Source organism: Falco biarmicus, chromosome 7 (assembly GCF_023638135.1).
Source record: "Falco biarmicus isolate bFalBia1 chromosome 7, bFalBia1.pri, whole genome shotgun sequence".
Lineage (NCBI taxonomy): Eukaryota > Metazoa > Chordata > Aves > Falconiformes > Falconidae > Falco > Falco biarmicus.
The window spans coordinates 51,102,431-51,121,708 of NC_079294.1; the positions used below are offsets into that span (position 1 = coordinate 51,102,431).

The window sequence follows — 19,278 nt, forward strand, 5'->3', positions numbered from 1 at the left end:
TCTAAATGGCTGTTAAAAAGTGTTTTTTTTTTAAAACCATGAGAAAACATTCAAAGTCTTACATGTATCTTATTTTACTAAATAGTATCTCGAGCTATGCATCAACATCTCTTTCAGAGTATCAGGTGTCCTGATGAGCTAATTGTTGCTGCAAATTTCTATTCAACCTGTATTCTTCTCATGACTTCTAAGACTTTTATGTTTCTAGTCAATAAAAACAGCTCCAAAACCTAATACTACAAGTTGTTGCATTTGCAGATGTTTTCAGTTAATTCAAAGTGAACACGTGCAATTACCAGATGCAAAAAGTAGGTTTTTGATACAGAAATAGATGCACCAATTTAGTATACATGCCTTTTAAAAGTACAGTGTTATGTCAGTGCCATACAGTCTTTTCACAATAAAGGTTAATTTAAGAGCAGGTTTAACATGAATGCTGCTCTTAATTGACCAGTTTCCTGCACTTAATGCCAGTCTGGCAAATAAGTGGTTTCAGCACAAAGATCCAAGTGGCAATATTCATTCACTTGCGACCTGAATACATGTGCTAAGGCCAGATTGATTCTTAGTCTCCCTTATCTCTGCCTTCTCTTCCTCCACCCTAAAAGATAGGAACTCATGATTAATTAATACCAAATCAGAGAAAGTCAGTGACTCGTTTTGTTCCAGGTACTAGAAGGTGAAAGTTAGACATCATACCATCTCCTATATTGTACACGTGACAACAGACTTTTTTTAAAGAAAAAGCCTTAAGATAAAGGAAATACAGTTTAAAGAACATGGTATGTATATAAAATGTTAGTGGCTAAACATATTCTATGAGGGGAGTGAGATACTGTTGTTGGTATCTTGGGGTTAGAAAAGCCTTAAACACTTCTTACTGTTACTCACTTTAGTACATTCTTCAAATATTTTACATTTATTAGCACCTGGTCATACAAACACAAGCGTAATGGTAAACCTATGCCTTCTACATTCTGAATCTTTGTCTAAACCCAAACACAGTCATCAGTGAGTGAAATATGTCTTCTCTCAAGTATGCAAAATGGTTTTAAAGAACAATAAATACCATTTGCAAAACAGGTAAAACATACTTTTCTTGTACGGTGCAAATCCTAAAGTAAGCGATACTTTTCAAATTTTCTATACTTAAAACATTGTATTTGGTCTGTTTCTACTCATGCCTTCCTCAACACGAAGACAACTCATAACTACTTAACTCATGTTCCCTGCATAAAACAGGTAATGACTTCTACTGCTGCATGTTTCCCCAGCTAGTAGATGCTCTCGAGACCTGGGAAAAAAAATGTTGCTATTGTAGAAGATGCTCATCTCCAGTACTTCTGCATTGGAACTGTCAACAGTATCAAAGACTTCAGTGGAAGAGTAGGTAATTTATTGCCTGGCCAAAAGAAAGTTTGTTCAGAAAGGTTCTCTCTGTCGTCTCTACTGATTTGGTATTATTGAGAAAAGACAACCCGTTATTACTGAATAAATAAAGTGAAGTTTTGGTGAGTGGGCTGAAAAAGCAAATAAATAGTTTAAGTGTAAGCTTTTAGTGTTTTAAGGCACCAGAATGATTATAATTATGAAGAGTACTAAACCAGTCCTACTAGCTTCAATTAAAAATGTAGGGAAAACACTGACACCTCAAAACACTAAATTTCCCGATTTGTCAGTCTTAGGTTATAGATGTTACCGTAGGCATACTGGGAACAGAGATGACAGCACACTGTTTCATCACAGGGCAGGTAACGATGACAAAGTTAATGCCAAAAGCACTAACATGGGAACGAGGCAGGTAAGGCTGTCCTCTGCTAGCTGTTACCCAACACGTCTTGTTCCTTAAATTCAAAGAAGCAGAGCTGCTGAACAGTGCAGGGACAGAAGCATTCAAACCTTTCCTGAAAGGTATTTCGGTTAATCTCAGCCTGGAAATACTGTCTGATGTAACTGCAGGGGAAGAGGGATAGGGGTAAATCCTGGAGACCTTCCATGCCATTATGAAATACATAAAATTAACATATTCAGATGTTACTATATTCCTATAGTAAAACTGACAATCAGAAAATGCTTCTTTGGAGCTCCATCACAATTTCTTGTTTGACCTCAGGTCTCCCAATGGAAAAAAGGATGGTTTTCAAAAAAACCCAACAAAACTCTCAAAGTCTGTGAAGACTTCTACTGCAGGCTTCAAGCATGGGCTTTGAATATTTTTTTTTTTTTTTTTTTTTTTTTTGAGTCATTTGAGTTCCTAACTCCTATATCTAAAGGAATATCTACATTACAGAATACAGTGCCATTTCTGGCTACCGAAATTAGCACGTGCATCATTCGAGAGCTCAACATGTTGTGCTATTTGGGCATACCTGGCTATGGAAAGAATACCCACACCTCACAGTAAACGAGTCTCACACATTCTCTGTGTCCAATAAAAACAGAAGAGAGGATATCTAAATGACAAAAAGGTTTTTACTTATATTGCTCTAGCTTCATTCTTTTCTAATTCTTAACAATCCAAGCTCTGACAAAAGCGTACTTCTGGTATCAATCCACACTCTGGAGGTAGCTTCAAGATTTGGGTTTTGTTGGGGTTTTTTTGCTTTTTAAGCAAGTAAGAAAAGCGCTACATGAAAATATAAAAATCAACAGTAAACCCATTTTCCTTTATCATGTGATACTGAACAGTTTTGGCAGACTGGAACTGTGAGAATAACAAATTGTCTGTGTGTGCTCAAATCAAGATGTGAAATTTTTCAAAAGTTTAACATTTAAGGTAACTGGTTCTTGTACTTCTTGGTGCAAGAAACCAATGCTAGGTTTTTTTCAATCTTGCTCACGTGCTTGACTGGATGACAAAAAACCTGTTAATACGATGGTCATTTACACAGGTACTACAGCAAGTCAGATTTAACTGTTACATTCTACTGTTCTGTAAATTACGAACTTCCCTGAGAGATGAATTCTAGTTACACATAAGTTTAGCACCACTAGCAGAAGTTAATTAAGTGAATTTTGAGGCTTTTTCTTCACATATTCTTGGTGAACTTGGAGTCCAATTACACCCGTCTCTATTTGTTTTTTGTGTTTTAGTACAGTGAGTTCAGTTACACGTGCCTCTTTTTCTAATCTATATATTGGGCCCATTTTTCTTTATCAAACTCCCTTGCAATCTTTAAGGCAGTGCTGTTGAGGGAAACCGATTGCATATTACAGATAATACTAACGATGACTCCTCTAGGTGGTGTCACTAGCCCAGTACCTAGAGCTTCAGAGTCCAGCTCCTCAGGAAGAATGAGGAGGACACTGCTTGCCCCCACGGCACCACCCGTATGAGATGCATAGTGTCTCTGCTGTCTGCAACAGCCACATTGTTGTTTTTTCTCTACTACAGCCCAAGCCATTGCATATTTACCATCCCTGTCCCACGACACTTCTGTTTTTGGCACTGGGGTCCACATCATTGCGACTGTGTCTGGTTTGAGGTACCCAGGAAGAAGTTTGCAGTTATTTTTTTTAAACTGTCCAGCTTGATAACTGTACAACAAGGCATTTCCAAATTTCAGAAGGTCACCTACTGACGAAAGAAAGCCACCGCCAGCCCACTTGTAAGAGTTGTCCACATACGGTGCGTTTACCAGCCGTCCCTTTTTGTTGTAAACGTAACACCTAGAATTCAAGAAAATTCAACTTGTCATTCTCAGATACTATGCACAAGTATTTTAAGCTGCCCTGCCTTTAAAGAGCAAACTGAGCACATATTAGCTTGTTCTCATGAAGCTTTAGAAATTTTTAAAATATATTCTTCTTAAATATGTTTGTTGCAGAAAAATCAACAGGAAATTCAGATGGGAAAACAAAAATTAAGGTGACTTCCTAGGTTAGAAGCTTAGTTTCAGTAAAAGTAATATTCCTGCTTACTCACAAGTTGGAGATGGACAAAAACCTGTATGTCAGCCAGCACAGGATTTTTCCTAAATCCCTGTACTAGATTTAAAATGTTTTAAGAAAGAGGAATCCTGCAACTGCCCCATGATTATCAGACACTGAGCTGAAATTTCACTGAAGCTTTACATAAGCACTCCGAGACCATCGTTTCCATTTACGACCGATTTCCCCCCACTGCCCTACTACAGCTCCCACATACTACAACAACTGAACATTCCGGAACTACTAAGAAAAGGGAGAAGCATGAAAGAGTCTTGCAAAGCCTGTCATTAAAACACAAATTAGAAACTACTAACCAGAATTGCTGAACAAACCACACAACAGGAGCGCAGACTGAACTGTGCTTTTGAAGAAACCAGTCCAGTAATGGCTTGACCGATTTCATGCAACACATGAAAAGAAATGCTGAATAACTACAGTAACTACATACTCCGGTGAATTTCAGCCTTTGGCCTTTGGACCACAAGAGGTCCCTGGAGTACTTTGGGAGTTGTGAAAAGGAACCACACCAAAAAAATAAAGGGGGGGGGGGGGGGGGGGCACGGGGAGCAGGGCAAGCCCACTATCAGATGGTACAGAGATACATTCCCTATCTAGTCTGCACTTCGATTGGAAAGCTTTTAGGGAACTTCTGAAGGCCATAATACTGAAAATCGGATGTTGAAGCCAAGGAAGACAGACAAATGGTCCAAGGCTACCATCGACTGCCAGTGACTCTATCTCTGCGTCCCTGGAGTACTTTTTTTTTTTGATCACAATAAAACCTGTTACAAAAATGCTGAAATGCTTGAGTTACACCTCTAAAAGATCTGGAACATGAATTTTTAAACATTTTCATGTCAAATACGGTGTAACCAAACCATTAAAGAAGGCACAACATGGCAGTATGTTCTAGTTTGAGGCACCAAGCTTTTTGTAGAAGCGAAACCATCACATTAGCATTGTTTTGCTTAACAAGACATAGCCCATAAAAAGACCCCCACAACCAGCATCTGTCCCAATTCTTTCATCCCTACTATATTTCAGTTTACAGAAGGGTTAATATACACACATACATTTAAAAGAACTTGACTGTATAAGCTTGAGAACTTATAAGAGCATCCCTAACATCCACATCAACAGCACAACCTCTGAAAATTTGCAAGCAAAATAAATACCAGCACAAAGCATCTCAGAATATAGCACTAAAGCTATCCCTAAAGCAGTGCAAACTGTTCCGTGTGTCTGCACACACACACTTTAAATATACACTTCTAAGCACTATAAACTTGGGATTCACATGTTCATCACCATTTTCATTCTTTGAGAGGATTTTAGAAGCCAAACTTTTAAAAAGCTTGAGTCTCATTTTCATGAGACTTTTTCCATAGCCTGCTTTTGTGATTCAGTTAGAATTCTCGTGCACCGAAGTTTAGCAAGTGAGTCAATAAATCAATTTCAGAGCCCAGACAGGCAGGTCAACAGAATAAGACTGGAGAGAAAGACAAGAAACTCTACCCCTTATTTGATTATCCAATCACATAAATTTATTTGGAGGTTTTTGTGGTTCTTTTTTTTTTCTGTCTTGGTTTGTTTTAAGTTAATAAAAAGAAATCAATTGGTAAAGCATGTTCTGTGTTAAACAGAATTTTAATCCTGGTTAAAATTGATACTACAATTTAATTTATGAAAACTATACGTTACTGTGAAACTATTACAATTACATAGTTTGCATAATATACTGATTTTTTTTTAAGAGTTCCAAGGTAATGATATATTCTAACATAATCACTTTGCTACTCCTTTATTTTACTCTATTTACACTTACCTGCTTATTTGTACCCCAAATAAAAGCAAACTTGAAAATCACCCCTGCTACTCCCCCCACATATACTCTTATAACAAGCAATACTTATTTCCTATTCTGTAATTTTGCATGCTAATTACAGACCAATACCACAAGGCTGACATAAAATCAGTTATATGATTTGGCTTAACATAGACAGAAAGAGCAACAATTGCTGTGGGGAAAAAAAAACATTTCATCCTGGTTTACCTTGCTCTGTTATATATCATTGCTTCATTGTCATCTAGTACAGTCGATAGCATATCCAAATCACGGAACATTTTTAGCATATAATCTGTAAATTTTTGTCCTGAAACTCTCTCCACAACAGCACTTAAGAGAGTAAAGCCATACGTTGAATACAAGAACTGACTACCTTAAAGAAACACAATGAGAAAGGGCAAAAAACAAAAGTTAGCTGCACAATGCTTCTATTTTATCTTTCAGATTCCATTTAAGTAACCACATGTGCAAATAAAACTATATCTAGCAATGAATAATCAATTAAAAGACTCCTGCTCCACCCCCCTTTTAATATGGTGTGAATCATAAGCTGATGATACTGGACCCTGGAATTTCTGTACGGCAGGCAGACACAGATGCTTCCCAACTGCAGGTAGCTCAGAGAACAGGGTGAAAGAATTTTCAGGGATCTGCACGTACAGCCAGGTTTCATGACGAGACGTGAAGACTGACATTTAACACCCTTTCCGAAAGATTTACCACCCCAGTTCTAACAAGGCTGTCTGGATTTGGAAAGCTGAAGTAAACCTTGAAATTACTCTTAAAAGACACTCATCTACCATGACTTGTTCGGGTGTCTATACCTTAGAGACCAAAAGACACAGGTACTACTCGCTTAAGGTTTTCAAAGGTCTTGATCACTTTTGTCATAATGTTTCTAGTTCTTGTTTTCTAGCTCTAGAAGATCCAGAAAGATTATATGAACGCTAATATACATATTATTTAAGACAACGTAATTTACAAAACAATGTCTCATTTTTTAAAAATCTCATTCTTGCGCTAATGCTTTTTATGAAACATCTACATCAAGCAACTGCTGAACTGCCTACAGTCTAGACAGACCTCTTACTTGAAATGGTTCCTAGAACTCTCCAAGATGGTAAGTGGTTAACTTCACCCCCTGCCCACCCCTCCCTCTTTAAATGCACATTATATACCGTGTGCATTTATACATCACTTATATTTATCAGCAAGATGTATCATTTGCCTGTTAACCCAACTCATTTAAAACTTAGACCTGAAGTTCCTCAGTCCTCTCCACAATTAACTTCTGGAATTCCAACAAAAAATAACCTCAACAATTCTGTGATTTTGTGGTCTTTCTGTACAAAGTTTTAGCTGAGGTTTAGTGCTTCACTAAAATATTTTGCTTTTTGTTCACACCTAGAAGGCTCAGAGCATGAACAGAGGAAGTATCTACAAAATATTTTATAAGTGGATACTAACAATTTCGTTACCAAAATTACTGTCTGCTTTAGCATTTATAAATTCAGTAACTTGTACGTTTTATAGCACTTGCTGCATTATTTGCAGCTCCTGCAAAAAAGTCTTATTTCTGCCTGAGATCCCACTTTCTCTCTCCCCTGCATGATCTAGGACTTTTTTTATTACCAGTGAAGTCTTGGTTACATCCCATTTTAAACCTGCTGGATTATGGTGCAGACACACTATTAGAAAGTATCTACATAAGCATAATCTTTAAGTTAGAAAATTAGTAAAGATATCTATAATAGAGTGTTATCTAAAGCTGAACTGATAAAATCCTGATCAGTTCAGTCTTGAAAGTTATGTCAGTTTTAAGACAATTACATGACCAGATAGTTGGTGCAGAACAGCCCAGATATTTCTCTGTTGAGCTTTTAATGGGGCACAGTAAGAAAAAAAAAAAAAAAAAAAAAAAGAAAGAAAAAAAAAAAAGGGAGGGGGGTGGCGGGTAGAGGCAGAACAAACCAAATCCCCCAAACAAACACTCTTTACTGGACTCTCTACCTTCACTGCATGTAAAACAGTTTGAAACAAACATTTCACCAGAAGAGCACATTTTGGCCTACACGACTAGAAACTCACCTGGTTTAAAGAATAAAGGATCATTTTTAAATATCTTCAGCGATTCAATCACACTTTCAAATTTTTCCTTCAAATAATACTCTTCTTGCTCAAATTCCTTGTCTCTCCTGCCAGGTTTTGAATTTCGGCTTTTTACTTCACCTTCGTGTTCTTTCCTCGGCTTGACAGGATCAGCCTTCTCAATCCCTTTGCCTTCTTGTTCTTTATCCCGATCGGGTTTTGTTAGTTTAAATGCTCTGTTTGCTTTTTCCTTTTCTTCCTTTACTTTTGTAATATCTTTTTCATAGTGACGAATCCCACTCAAGTGTGACACTAACAGTCTTGTAGTAATAGCAACCTAGAAACGACAATATTGAAATGTGAGCTCTCTTCTTTAAAGATACCATGCGCACTAAATCACCAGAAAAGTAAAATTCAAGATGACCAGGAACAAAGATACAAGACCTTTTAAGTATCATGTATTAAACCCAGTTAAAATATATACATGTATGCGTGCACACTACAGACTTGATGTCAACCTGAAGATCCACATTTCCAGCGTTACTTTTTCGAGCAGCAAACATCAGTACTTGTCTAAATGCCTTTTGGTGTCTTACAGGAATAGGTCCAGATACAGGCACCTGTACACTTAACAGCTGTGCAAAGACAGGAACAAAAATCAAAAAAAGTATTACCAATAAACAATTACATACCTTTTCACCCTCGTAGACTTTCTCTGGAAATTCAGGGACATACTTCTGCACTGGGGCATCTAAATCCAGTTTCCCCTCTTCCCACAATTTAGCAACAGCCATCATTGTAAGACACTTGCTAATACTAGCAATTCGCATGATCGTCTCTGGTTTACATACTACACGATTCTCTACATCAGCATAACCCAAACCTTTAAGAAAATAAAAACACTGTAGTAAATATTTTGCATAGAGACATGACGAATGAATTATGTTCAATGAATTAGATTTACTGGCTCCTTAAAGTATTTTTCCTCTAACTAAAATGGGACCTGAAACATTGGATTATCCCTGCTCCTGCCTCAATTCAGTTAAAACCATTTTAATGTAGTAGGAACAGCTAATCAAAGCCCATTGTACTGGCCAATTGCATCCCAAGTTATTACAACTACAAAACAAGCCTAATGATAAATGAGATGGAAAATTAAGACCGAAATGACACTCCTGAGATCAAACATCCAATGTAGAAAAACTACAGGGACCAAAATCTGGACTGTAAAATAACTGACCAATAGTCAGAAATACTCCTTTTATTGTTCTGAATTAATAGTTGAAACGGTAAAGGGTCTTATTTTATCAATACAGAAACTGAGAAAGGAAGCCACTCACAAACTCACAGCAACTACCTAAGCTGTAAAGTTTCACAGAACAGTGTTGTTATACACTATGTTTCAACATCAGTTGGCACGACTTCAATTAAAAGACAGCTTATTAGCCTCTATACCAGTCTTTTCTCATGTAACTAAGTCACAAGTCTGGTAGCAAGAACTGGAATTAATAAGGCATTATCAAGCTCCCATACTGGTCTTCAGTTTGAGCTAGTGCCAAAGAAACTGCAAGCGACGCTGCAGCAGTAAAAGCAATGAAATGCAGTGATGACGTATCTGCAGTTCTCAGCGCAAGCAGGGCCTGCAAGCAATGCGTGTGTCTCTGTATAAAACCGTAGTCTAATAACGAACCACTCAGGAAAAAAACCTTGCCAAAATACAAGGAACAAACCAGATGATGTGTCAGTTGCCCACGATCCTTTCTTTTACGTAAAGCTGGCACTCGAGTGCTCACACGGTGCTTGTGAACCCAGACGCTACACTCCTGTGTGAAAATAATTTCCAAATCTCAAACCACCCTCCTGACCCTAGCAAGAAAGCAGGTTTAGTCCCATGGTCACAGAACACACACAACTTCCACCTGTTCCTATTTTCTTCTCCTGGGAAGAAGGGAGGAGGACAAGACGAGCCAGAAGCCTGCTAGAGCACTGCCACCCACCTCCCCGCTGCCCCGCTCGGGGCAGTGCTGTCCGAGCCCGCAGCAGGGGACAGAATACTCAGCCTGGCTGCTGGATCCGGCAGTCCCAGTGACAAACTACAACCCTGGCACTAGTGCCATCAGGCACTTCCCTGCCCGTCAAGGACGGGATTCTGCACAAGTCTTACAAAATCATCTGCTTTTATTGCTAGGTGATTTGAGACAAGAAAAAGCTATCTGACTCAAGAAAGTCTGTGATCAATTTGTAGCACAATTTTCTTATTAGGCCACATTACAAAAGGTACCAGAGGCTCTCCAATTCACTGCCGTCATGATGAAAGAGAAATGAAAACCTGTAATCAGCTTTACACATATATAAAAGTTAAGGCAACAACAGACTCTCAGATGAAAGTTAGTAATGATCTCGCTTACAAAGATTTTTTTTAAATTAACTCGTTAATGAAATACACTGGCATTTACTACTACAATTTGTCTAAAACCCACAAAACACATTATAAAAATCCTTCTGAAAACAAACACGCAGTTTGGTGGGTATGGTTTTTTTTAAATACACATCAAATGTCTACATGATATGAGCCGTACTAACAGACTCTCTTTAAAACTAAACTGTGTAACCAGAAAAATCACTTGCAATTCTGTTAGGCTGACACCTGTGAGCTGCTCCTCAGCCCACAAACGGGAGCCAGCGCACCTGATGCCAGCCAGGATAATGGTGACTAGTAATTTATTAACTAGTTGCCATGGGCAGAGCAGCGCTTCACCTCCTATGTACAGCCCTGCCAGACCACGAACGGCTGTATGCCTAGAGTACAAGTACATCCAAGGGCCAACCTAAAAAAATCAATGAAAAAAAGATTCTTAAAAATGAAGTTGAGATATACTAGCACATTTGGGAAGTTAATAAATAATTGATTCCCAGAAATTATTGAAGTTTGGTGAGGAAAGCATCACTTCATACTCCCGAGGCACCTGCTTCTGGCCACTCTCCAGAGATGGGACATCAAATGGATGAAATCCCAGCCCAGTGCGTCCAAATTGTTAATTTTTAAACCATCCATCGCTTCCCAACCGCCACACACAACTATTACCCCGTATACTAACCTTCTGACCAGACCTCTTTTCCATCTACAGAAACTCCGACTAGTATACCCGGGATTCCTGCTTCATCCTGTCACAAAACCACACAGGCGACATTAAAAAGGGTCAAACCCCTCCCCCAGACCCCAGCGCTGCTGCAGCAGGCACGCGGCTGCCACGGCGTCCCTGACCACAACAATCACGGACACACCGTCATTTATCTCATTAAATTAGCGATCAGGACGCGCCAGAAATACTGAACAGAAACAAACCACCACGGGCTGCACGCGACACGCCAACCGCCCCGCCCAGCAGCAAGCGGGGTTTAAAAGAGGCCTCGGTTAGATTTGCACAGCATCACTTTTTAAACACCCCCACCCCCCTCAGCCCTTCTCCCCCCTTTCCACAGCCCCCCCGGCCCACCCTGCCCCCCGACACCCCCTTCCCGCACCGAGTTGGGCCCGGCCGGAGGCGCCCGCGGGAACCGCGCTCCCAAGGCGGAGAACGAACCATTCCGCGAGGCGGGGGGGGGGGGGCAGGGGAGCCCCGGCACCTCAGCGGGCTCCGCCCCGCCCCGCGCCCCCGCGTCCCAGGGAGGCGGCTGGCGGGCAGGGCGAGGCGCAGGGGAGGGAGGTGCCGGCTCCCGGGAGCTCGCACGGCCGGGACCCCCTGCTCCCCGCCCGCGCACCTTAATCCTCCGCAGCAGGTCCCTGCTCCTCTCGATGGCCGCGCCGAAGCCCCGAGGGGGCGGCAGCGCGCTCGCCTCCGCCGCCTGCCCGCCGTCAGCCTTCACTCCCAGCGCCAGACCCAGCGCCAGCCCCCAGCCCCAGGGCCGCGCTCCGGCACCGCCGCCCCCCCGCCGGGGCGCTGGGGGCCGCCCCGGGGCCGCCGCCCGCCGCAGGGCCCGCGCCAGCCCGTACATGGCTGCGCCGCGCCGGGTGCCCGCCAGGCAGCCGCAGCCGCTCCCGAGCGCTCGCTCGGCCGAGCTCCGAGCGCATCGAGCGCGGGCAGCCGCTCGCCTCCGGGCGCCGCGCCGGCTCGGGGCGAGCGGGGCCGGCAGCGGGACCCTCCCGGCGCAAGCGGCTTCTCCGCGGGCTGCATCAGCTGCGGGCTGCATCAGCTGAGGGCTAAAAGCGGGCTCAGCCTGCCGAGCCGCCCGCCCCGCGCCCTCGCCGGGGCCGGCCGCCGCCTAACGGCACGGCCCTGCGGCCGCGGCGGGGCCCGCGCAGGGCGGCCAGGCCTGGGCCCCGCCTCAGCGGCCTGCACTCCCCGCGCTGCCCCACGCTCCCTCCCGCCAGGCCAGGGAAGGCCGTTCCCAGCCGCTTTGCTTATTTAAGCACCAAAAGCCACCTGTGCGTGCAAATGCAGTGACAGGCAGTACCTGGTAACAGGCAAATCCCTGTGAATCCCGCCCAAACCCTTGAGAATCCTTAACAAGAATGGCTGGAAAGCGCTGTCCCTCCGGTGGGCACTGGGAGCCCCCCGGCTGGCTCAGCAGAGCCTGCCCTGTCTCCCGACGGAAGCCAGGCTGTAAGCTGGGTTTCACCAACACTTCCATCGCACTGACGTGTGAGAAGGACAGCGAGGAGCCAAAGGGTGCCTCGAGCCACGGCGTTACTTCTGATCTTAAATCTGCAGCAAATGATGGTGGGATCAAATGGGGAAAGCCTGCTGCTGAATGGATGCCAGGCAGAAGTGAAGCAGGGCAAGCTAGGCTAACACCAAGATAAAAGCCTTTAACTGCAAGATGAGCGTATTTGACCTAGGTTAGTGAGGAATGACTTACAAATGTTGACTTTTCCAGTGCTGGTTCTAGAGCCTGGTTTCAGCCTACAGCAGTGCTGAGAGCACAGCATTTGCTCACAGAAATATTTTTTCCACATAGCTGCTCTCTTTAGAGACTGCAGAGAGAGAACAGTGCCCTCCAACTGACGCCTTTAATCTCAAAACCTTTCTCATATCTGGTCTCCAATAAACTTCTAATAGTTCTCTTGAATGATTTGAATGTTGACTGAGCAGCAAGCTAAAAAGACGGAAGAGTGACCAAATAGGGATGATATTACTCGAGAAAGCAGAAGCATCAGTGCATCAGCAGATCCAGATTGACAGGTAGGCAGCATGTCAGTTAGATCCGAGTTCCATCCAAGGATACACCCAATAACGAGGACTCTTGCGAGCTTTGTTAGGTGGATGAGTCTGCAGATTTGGGATCTTCACGTCAGCCTTCTGTGACAAAGAGACCGTATGTGCCTAATGCAAAGCCAGATCCAGAGCCACTCAATGCTGTCAGTGGAAATGTTAGTCCACATGTCTAACTGGAGCATCAAAATATCTTCATTACTATGAAGGTACTCAGACATTCCCCTTCCTCTATGTCATTGCTGTGAAATTAGTAATTGCAGTGATGCTAGAGCAGATGATGTTAGGTCCAAAGAAGGTTAAAAGAAGCCCTCAGTTAACAGCTAATTTCAGTCTTTTTTTAGCACTCTTAATGCGCTTCTTTTGGATTTCAGGCCACTCAGTCCAATAGTTTTAAGTGCAAGAGGGGAGGACAGGGGGGGACTAGATTATATAAACTAAGTGCGCTGTGGTCCAAGATGAGTAGAAGATTCTAGAGGCAGTACCAAAAGCAGCAGAGCCCTTGGCGTACTATGGAGAGTGCCGTGTGTCTGACCAGTGGAGAAATAATAGCCTTTCTTGTTTACTGTTCAGAGTCAGTCCTCTCACGGGAATGCCTTAGGCTGGGCTGTTCTAAGGACCTTAAACCTGCAAATCCCAGAGAGACTGACCGGAACGTATCATTACTTAGCAATGCAGAAAGCTTTTTGTGCAGAAAGCCCCTGGTGCCCAGTGTGATAGACTGTGCAGGGGGGTGCCATTTCTTTCTTGGAGGTTTTCTGGGCTGTTTAGACAGTGACTTAAAATCCGATGTACTCATGTTGAAGGATTCTTGAACAATAGCTAACAAACTTTAATGATGGCCACTCCATAAATGTTACAGATGTCGACAGAGAATACAACAGCTTAAAAAATGCAAAATAATGAGCCATACTGGTAAGTGAAAATGGGGAGTCTGTCCTTTTAGAACTCCACGTATGCTCTGCTAGGAGAAAATTTTGAGATGCTAATTTAGGGAGTTCAATCTCCTTCATGTCCAATGATCTCAAAACCTGCAGGATTTGGAAGGAAGTCAGGCCAAATAGCTTTCATGTGTGAAGTCAAATGCAGACCAGATGCTACACTTTTCACTGCAGGCATTTATTTCTCATTAGTATTTTCTCAATAAAACTCCGTTGCTTATCACAGTACAACTTCATACCCAAGTGGTACAAGATGCTGTATTTACTTTCTCATAACTCATTTTCACTGTGTTAAACTGTCTCTGGGAGTGTTTTGCAGCAGGATTCTCTGCATTCTTACATTAACCTGCTCAGTAGGAACACTCTTTGGCATCACACTTTTGAATGGGCCTAAGCCAGAAACGGATCTTGCCATTTTTCTGATTGCCTTGGTGAAGAGCTTTGTGTTAAATCCAGTAGCACAACGTGGGCTGCTGTTGTATGCCTCCTCTAAGCTGCTGGTTTTGTTTAACTTTGAGTTGAGGTATCAGGCTTATAAGATTTTGAGAATTTTCTGCTCCCACTGATTGCAAGGGAAAATGAGGATAGCAAGCACAAGGCTAATCCAATTCTAAATTTAACCAAAAAAAAAAAACCCAATGTTTTTCTTCTGTCACGGTCTATCAGTCACTTAGAAGTATAGGCACAGACTCTCAGCTGTAATCCATCTTTCTTATGTAACACAGCCAGAAAAGTCCATCTGGAGCCCCCTCTGGCATAGTGGAAAAACCCTACTTGGTTTAGCACTAAACCAGCTGACTTTTCCTCTACTCTGCCTCCTTACCAAGTTGCACTTTGCAGATTTGAAAAGCCTGTGTGAAGAAATATGCCTTATTCAGATAATAAACAATGATGCCCCATGATGGGTCTCTTGGCAAAGCGAGGTTGTGCTCACTCACCTCAAGGTGGGCCAGCTTTGGAGTCTCACCATCAAGAATCCTTTAAGTCTTCATAGCCTTTGAGTCAAACACCAAAGGCTCAATAGCACCAGGCCTTAAACCAAAGTGTTTATGTATCTTCCTAGTGATCTAGCCCTTGCAGTCATACGCTCCTGTGTTCACTGTATTTTTCATCGTGCTGTTACCATGTGAGCTCGGTGGTCGGTAGCTTTTATACTGTTCTGCAGTGATGTAGCCCACCACCAAAAGGTCTAATATGCTCATTCTGCTGCTGGTGGTCAGCAATATGTGGAAACACCAAGTATTTGCAAATCATGATGCTTCATGAGTATTTCCTAAAACGTGACTCTTTAAAAAAAAATAAATCTACAGGCATTTCAAAAACAACTTGGTCACTTCTGTCAGTCTTCCTCCATTTCTGCAAGTGCTTTTGTGGATCCTGGTGTCTCAGCGATGTTTAACAGATGCTATGGCTGTTCCAGCCTGTAGATCTGGACTTTGATCTCAGTGGTTTTGCTGTGGTGATCTCATTTGCTTTTCTAGCTCACCAGCATGGCAAAATTCTACAGTGACATGCCCCTAAATTTAACATTTCCATTGAGATTGAAAAGATGGGTAATATTTTTAACAAACAACAGCTAAGGTCTGAATGATAGGAGACAAGTGATGCCTATTAGTATTCCCCTGATAAAGGGCTGGTCAGTTCTGAAATAATGAGCCAGCTCTGCTCTTTCATCCTGTTAAATACCATTTATAATGGCCAGAGACCCGAACCTGAAAGCTTGCAGGTTGAGTTTGTAGGAAGGGGCTTTTAAAAATTTAGGAAGTAGCAGTGTAAAGAAACTTGTTTGTTTTCTTTGTTCAAATTTATTGTGAAGCAATGAAATGTTCCATTAATCCAACGGATTCCAATTATTCCAACTGGATTCCAATAATTATAATTAAGACTGTAACATTTGTAAAGACTTCTGGATCTAAAAATGTTGAATCTAATGGAAAACAATTAACAGACTAAAGCTAAAATTGTCAAAAAGGACTGTCATTTATATTTGTGCTAATAAAATGAAGAAAAATAGGAAAGCAGCAATTAAAAAACATTACCTGTTTGTATGCATAGATATAGGGGAAACTGATATTGATGGAAAATGCGAAGAGTAAAGGGATATTGATTCCCTTGATCACACCTGACATTTCTACTCTCAGTATAGGAAAGATTTAAAAAACCGCAAGTTCTTTCTGAATTTGAAAAGACGGTAAATAAAGGAATGTTAGTTGTAGAGAGAAACCAGGCTTTGCTTTCCCTCCCTCTTTTCAGAAGCTATTTCATTTATTGGAGGACCAAGAGACACTCTTCATTCCCCCCTGGCGCAGAGTGTTCGCACAGTAGATGGCAGCCAGAAACCTCAGCACCTGGAGCAGCTGTTAGCAGGGTGGCTCCTGCAGTGCCATCTCTCTCGGGGCCATCAGCGTGGCTGACCTGGGTTGTTATTACCGATTCCTCACCTGTGTACGGTTTTTGTTTGGTCTTGGTCGGCACAGCAGTTTCAGAGTATTGTTATTTGCTGATCAAATACGGTAACACCTGCGTGTTTACAGCGTACGTTCCATGTCAGTACCAGCACTAACCCTACCAAAGGGCACCAAGAACGTGACGGTTGGACCCAGCCATACAACTAGGCACACCTTCCCCAAAAGGTACATAAATAGGTGCATACTCACAGCTTTAAGATTCAAATATTCCCTGGGTTGGTTTTTTATTATTATTTTATTTTTTTTCTAAACTAAGGTCACAGGTGGGTGAATTCTCCAACAACTGAGCTGAGAAACACTAATCAGGAACAAATCTTTAAACATGTAAGATGTCTCGACCAGGAGAAAAAGCAGCATTAAAAATAATGCTGCGGGTCTTTAGACACTGAGATCAACACGTTCATGATCAGCTCTGCTTGATCTATGATTCAGATATTTGTTAATCTTCACTTCTTGAGTAGGCTTAGTTAAACATGATGTAATTTTCTACACTACACAGGAACACTGGTGCTGTTGTGGTCACACCAGCAGCACAGTAGTGCCATGTCCATGTCCCCATTGCAAGTTGCCAGACAGGGCAGCTGTGGTTGTCCCCAACTGGGAGCCTGGCAGGGCTGGCCCTGCCCTCCAAGCAGCAGCTCACCTACCTGCAGACTTACACAGCACCATAGGTTGGCGACTTTATGTATTTTTTAACTCCAACACCCACCCACCCCCCCCAAAACAAACGCAACTCTTTATTTTACTCCATTTTCCTTCTATACTCAAGATGTGTCACCTGGGGATTGTTTACTTTCAATAAAATACAGTATGGAAGAGTTGATAGTCCCACATTGTTACTGCCTTAGTTTTATAAGTTGCATGCAGTCTGACACAGTTCCTAGAAACAACAGGATGGGAGTTTGCGAAATATTTTGCATGTCAGGGAAAGGAATGCTGAAAAGATCATGCTGTGGTTACAGACCAGCCAAAGGGCACGCACGTTTCTTTTTCTTCTTTGCAAAAACATTAATTTTGAAACTCCAGTTTCTCAGTGGTGATTTCCTCATACTTTTAATTCAGGCCTGCTTTAAACCTCTTGGGGCTCAGAGGAAAAATAATTGTCACCAGCTGAAAGTAAGTAGGGAAGGAACATTTGTGAAACACATCAGTGTAAATAAAAAATGAAAACCATCACACACACACACGGGAAAAAAAAAAAAAAAAACAAACAAAAAAACCCCATACAGAATTATTTCCTGTTTTTCCTGAAGTTATTCTCCAGGCAACAATCTCTTCTGGTAGAAAACGGAGCACAGAAAGAACTGAACAGTGTTGTTCCTGAGGCTGGCTTCACATTTATCAATAGAATTCAGTTGCTGTGTGTAACCTTTTCCCCCTCTCCACTTTCTCCCACTCAGGGGGTAAAGGTACAACACGCTCTGGGAGCCGGCGGCTTGCACAACCACCACCACGCAGCGTGGCAGGAACCAGGCAGCATCAGTGCCTTTCACTTTGCTGAGTGTCTCTTTTCAGACTGACATATGCTGCTGGAAAAAAAAGTATCAAATCATGGAAGGTGTAAAACACCTAAAAGATTAAACATATTAACCATATGGCTTCATTCTGAAGCTCGTATGCCCGAAGATACAGCTATGAAGCGCAGGTGCTTAGGAAAGCTTTCCATCTTGCTCTGGGAAGAGCTCCTCACAACTGGGTAACAACTACCTCTCTTTCCACCTTTCTCCCCCAAATATAAAACTCAGCGAAATGAACACGTCCCAGACAACTGTGCACCAAGAACTGTGGCAGTGAGAACGACTGCCCGACACTGAGCAACCTACTCGGGAGAGAAGTGGACCAGGCAACGGCATTCAGACATCCTGATGGGCCAGGGTCGAGTGCCACCTCCACCGCACGTGTCTGCAAGTCAGGAAAAAAAAGCAACAGGTACGTTTGCTTTGACAGACAGAGCAGCAGGAGGAAAAATGTGTTTCCAGGTTTTGTACGTGAATCTTCAGGCATACCCCTGTGTGAGGAGTACAGTCCTGATTGCATTTACTGTCTTTATCTGCTTTTCTAGACAGAAGACTCTAGAGCCTTCTCAGTAGCTATTCTAGCAATTTTCCCAAACCATTCAAATTATTTGATGCTCCAGCATGTGTTTTTCCTGGTAACTACTGCACAAGCAAATGCTTCTCTGCAGTTCACATCAAATACTCATCCAGCTATATGTGCATGCTGGTTGCCAGCCCATTTTCCACACATTCACTGCTATGACTATCCGTTCTAGTGTGGTTTCACCTACCTGTGCTGCAATTGCCCCTTCGTTTCACTCTGCAGACATGTTCTGTGCCACTAAAAATGCTCTTCGTGAGAACTGAGCACAGATAGCTTGAGAAACTGCACAGGCTAGTAAAAAACAGGAAAAGGCCTCTTATCAAATTAGTAACATCTCGGATATTTGGGTGGAGGCATTTGGCACTGGGCTCACATATTCTTATGGGAGCGAGTCCACACATACTATAAACTCCATTCCTTTGCTTAGTATTATTGTTCCCAAGTTGAGGCATGTTTCAAAAGAACCTCTCTAAAGATGTGCAAGTGCACAATTACTACATGCTACACAGATCAGTAAGGAAGGATTTTACTCCATCCCCTTTGCATACATGTAAAATAAGAGTAAATCAGGTGAATGGCATTTACACGGATTTGTGCCACAGTAGCATCACTTCAAAAACTAAAGTAGGTATTTCTTTTGTACCTTTGCATGCAGAGCTATGGGAAACAACTAAGAAAATCTGAAAAACTTC

The 19,278-nt window shown here is 42.3% G+C and overlaps 1 protein-coding gene across 4 annotated transcripts; it reads right to left on the reverse strand.

The window, feature by feature from the left end:
• Window positions 1-756: 756 nt before the first annotated feature.
• On the reverse strand, window positions 757-18,792 carry LACTB (lactamase beta). 4 transcript variants are annotated; one of them, XM_056346023.1, is made up of 6 exons: window positions 18,774-18,792; window positions 10,963-11,029; window positions 8,557-8,747; window positions 7,865-8,201; window positions 5,984-6,149; window positions 757-3,669 (listed from the first exon to the last, which is right to left on the reverse strand). In XM_056346023.1, the coding sequence occupies exons 3-6, from the start codon at window positions 8,692-8,694 to the stop codon at window positions 3,126-3,128; spliced, it is 1,185 nt and encodes a 394-aa protein (XP_056201998.1). In that variant the 5' UTR covers window positions 8,695-8,747; window positions 10,963-11,029; window positions 18,774-18,792; the 3' UTR covers window positions 757-3,125. The 4 variants fall into 4 exon arrangements, with proteins under 4 accessions (XP_056201998.1, XP_056201995.1, XP_056201996.1 ...); XM_056346020.1 differs by lacking the exon at window positions 18,774-18,792 and adding an exon at window positions 11,627-12,005; XM_056346021.1 differs by lacking the exon at window positions 18,774-18,792 and adding an exon at window positions 11,449-11,470.
• Window positions 18,793-19,278: the final 486 nt, after the last annotated feature.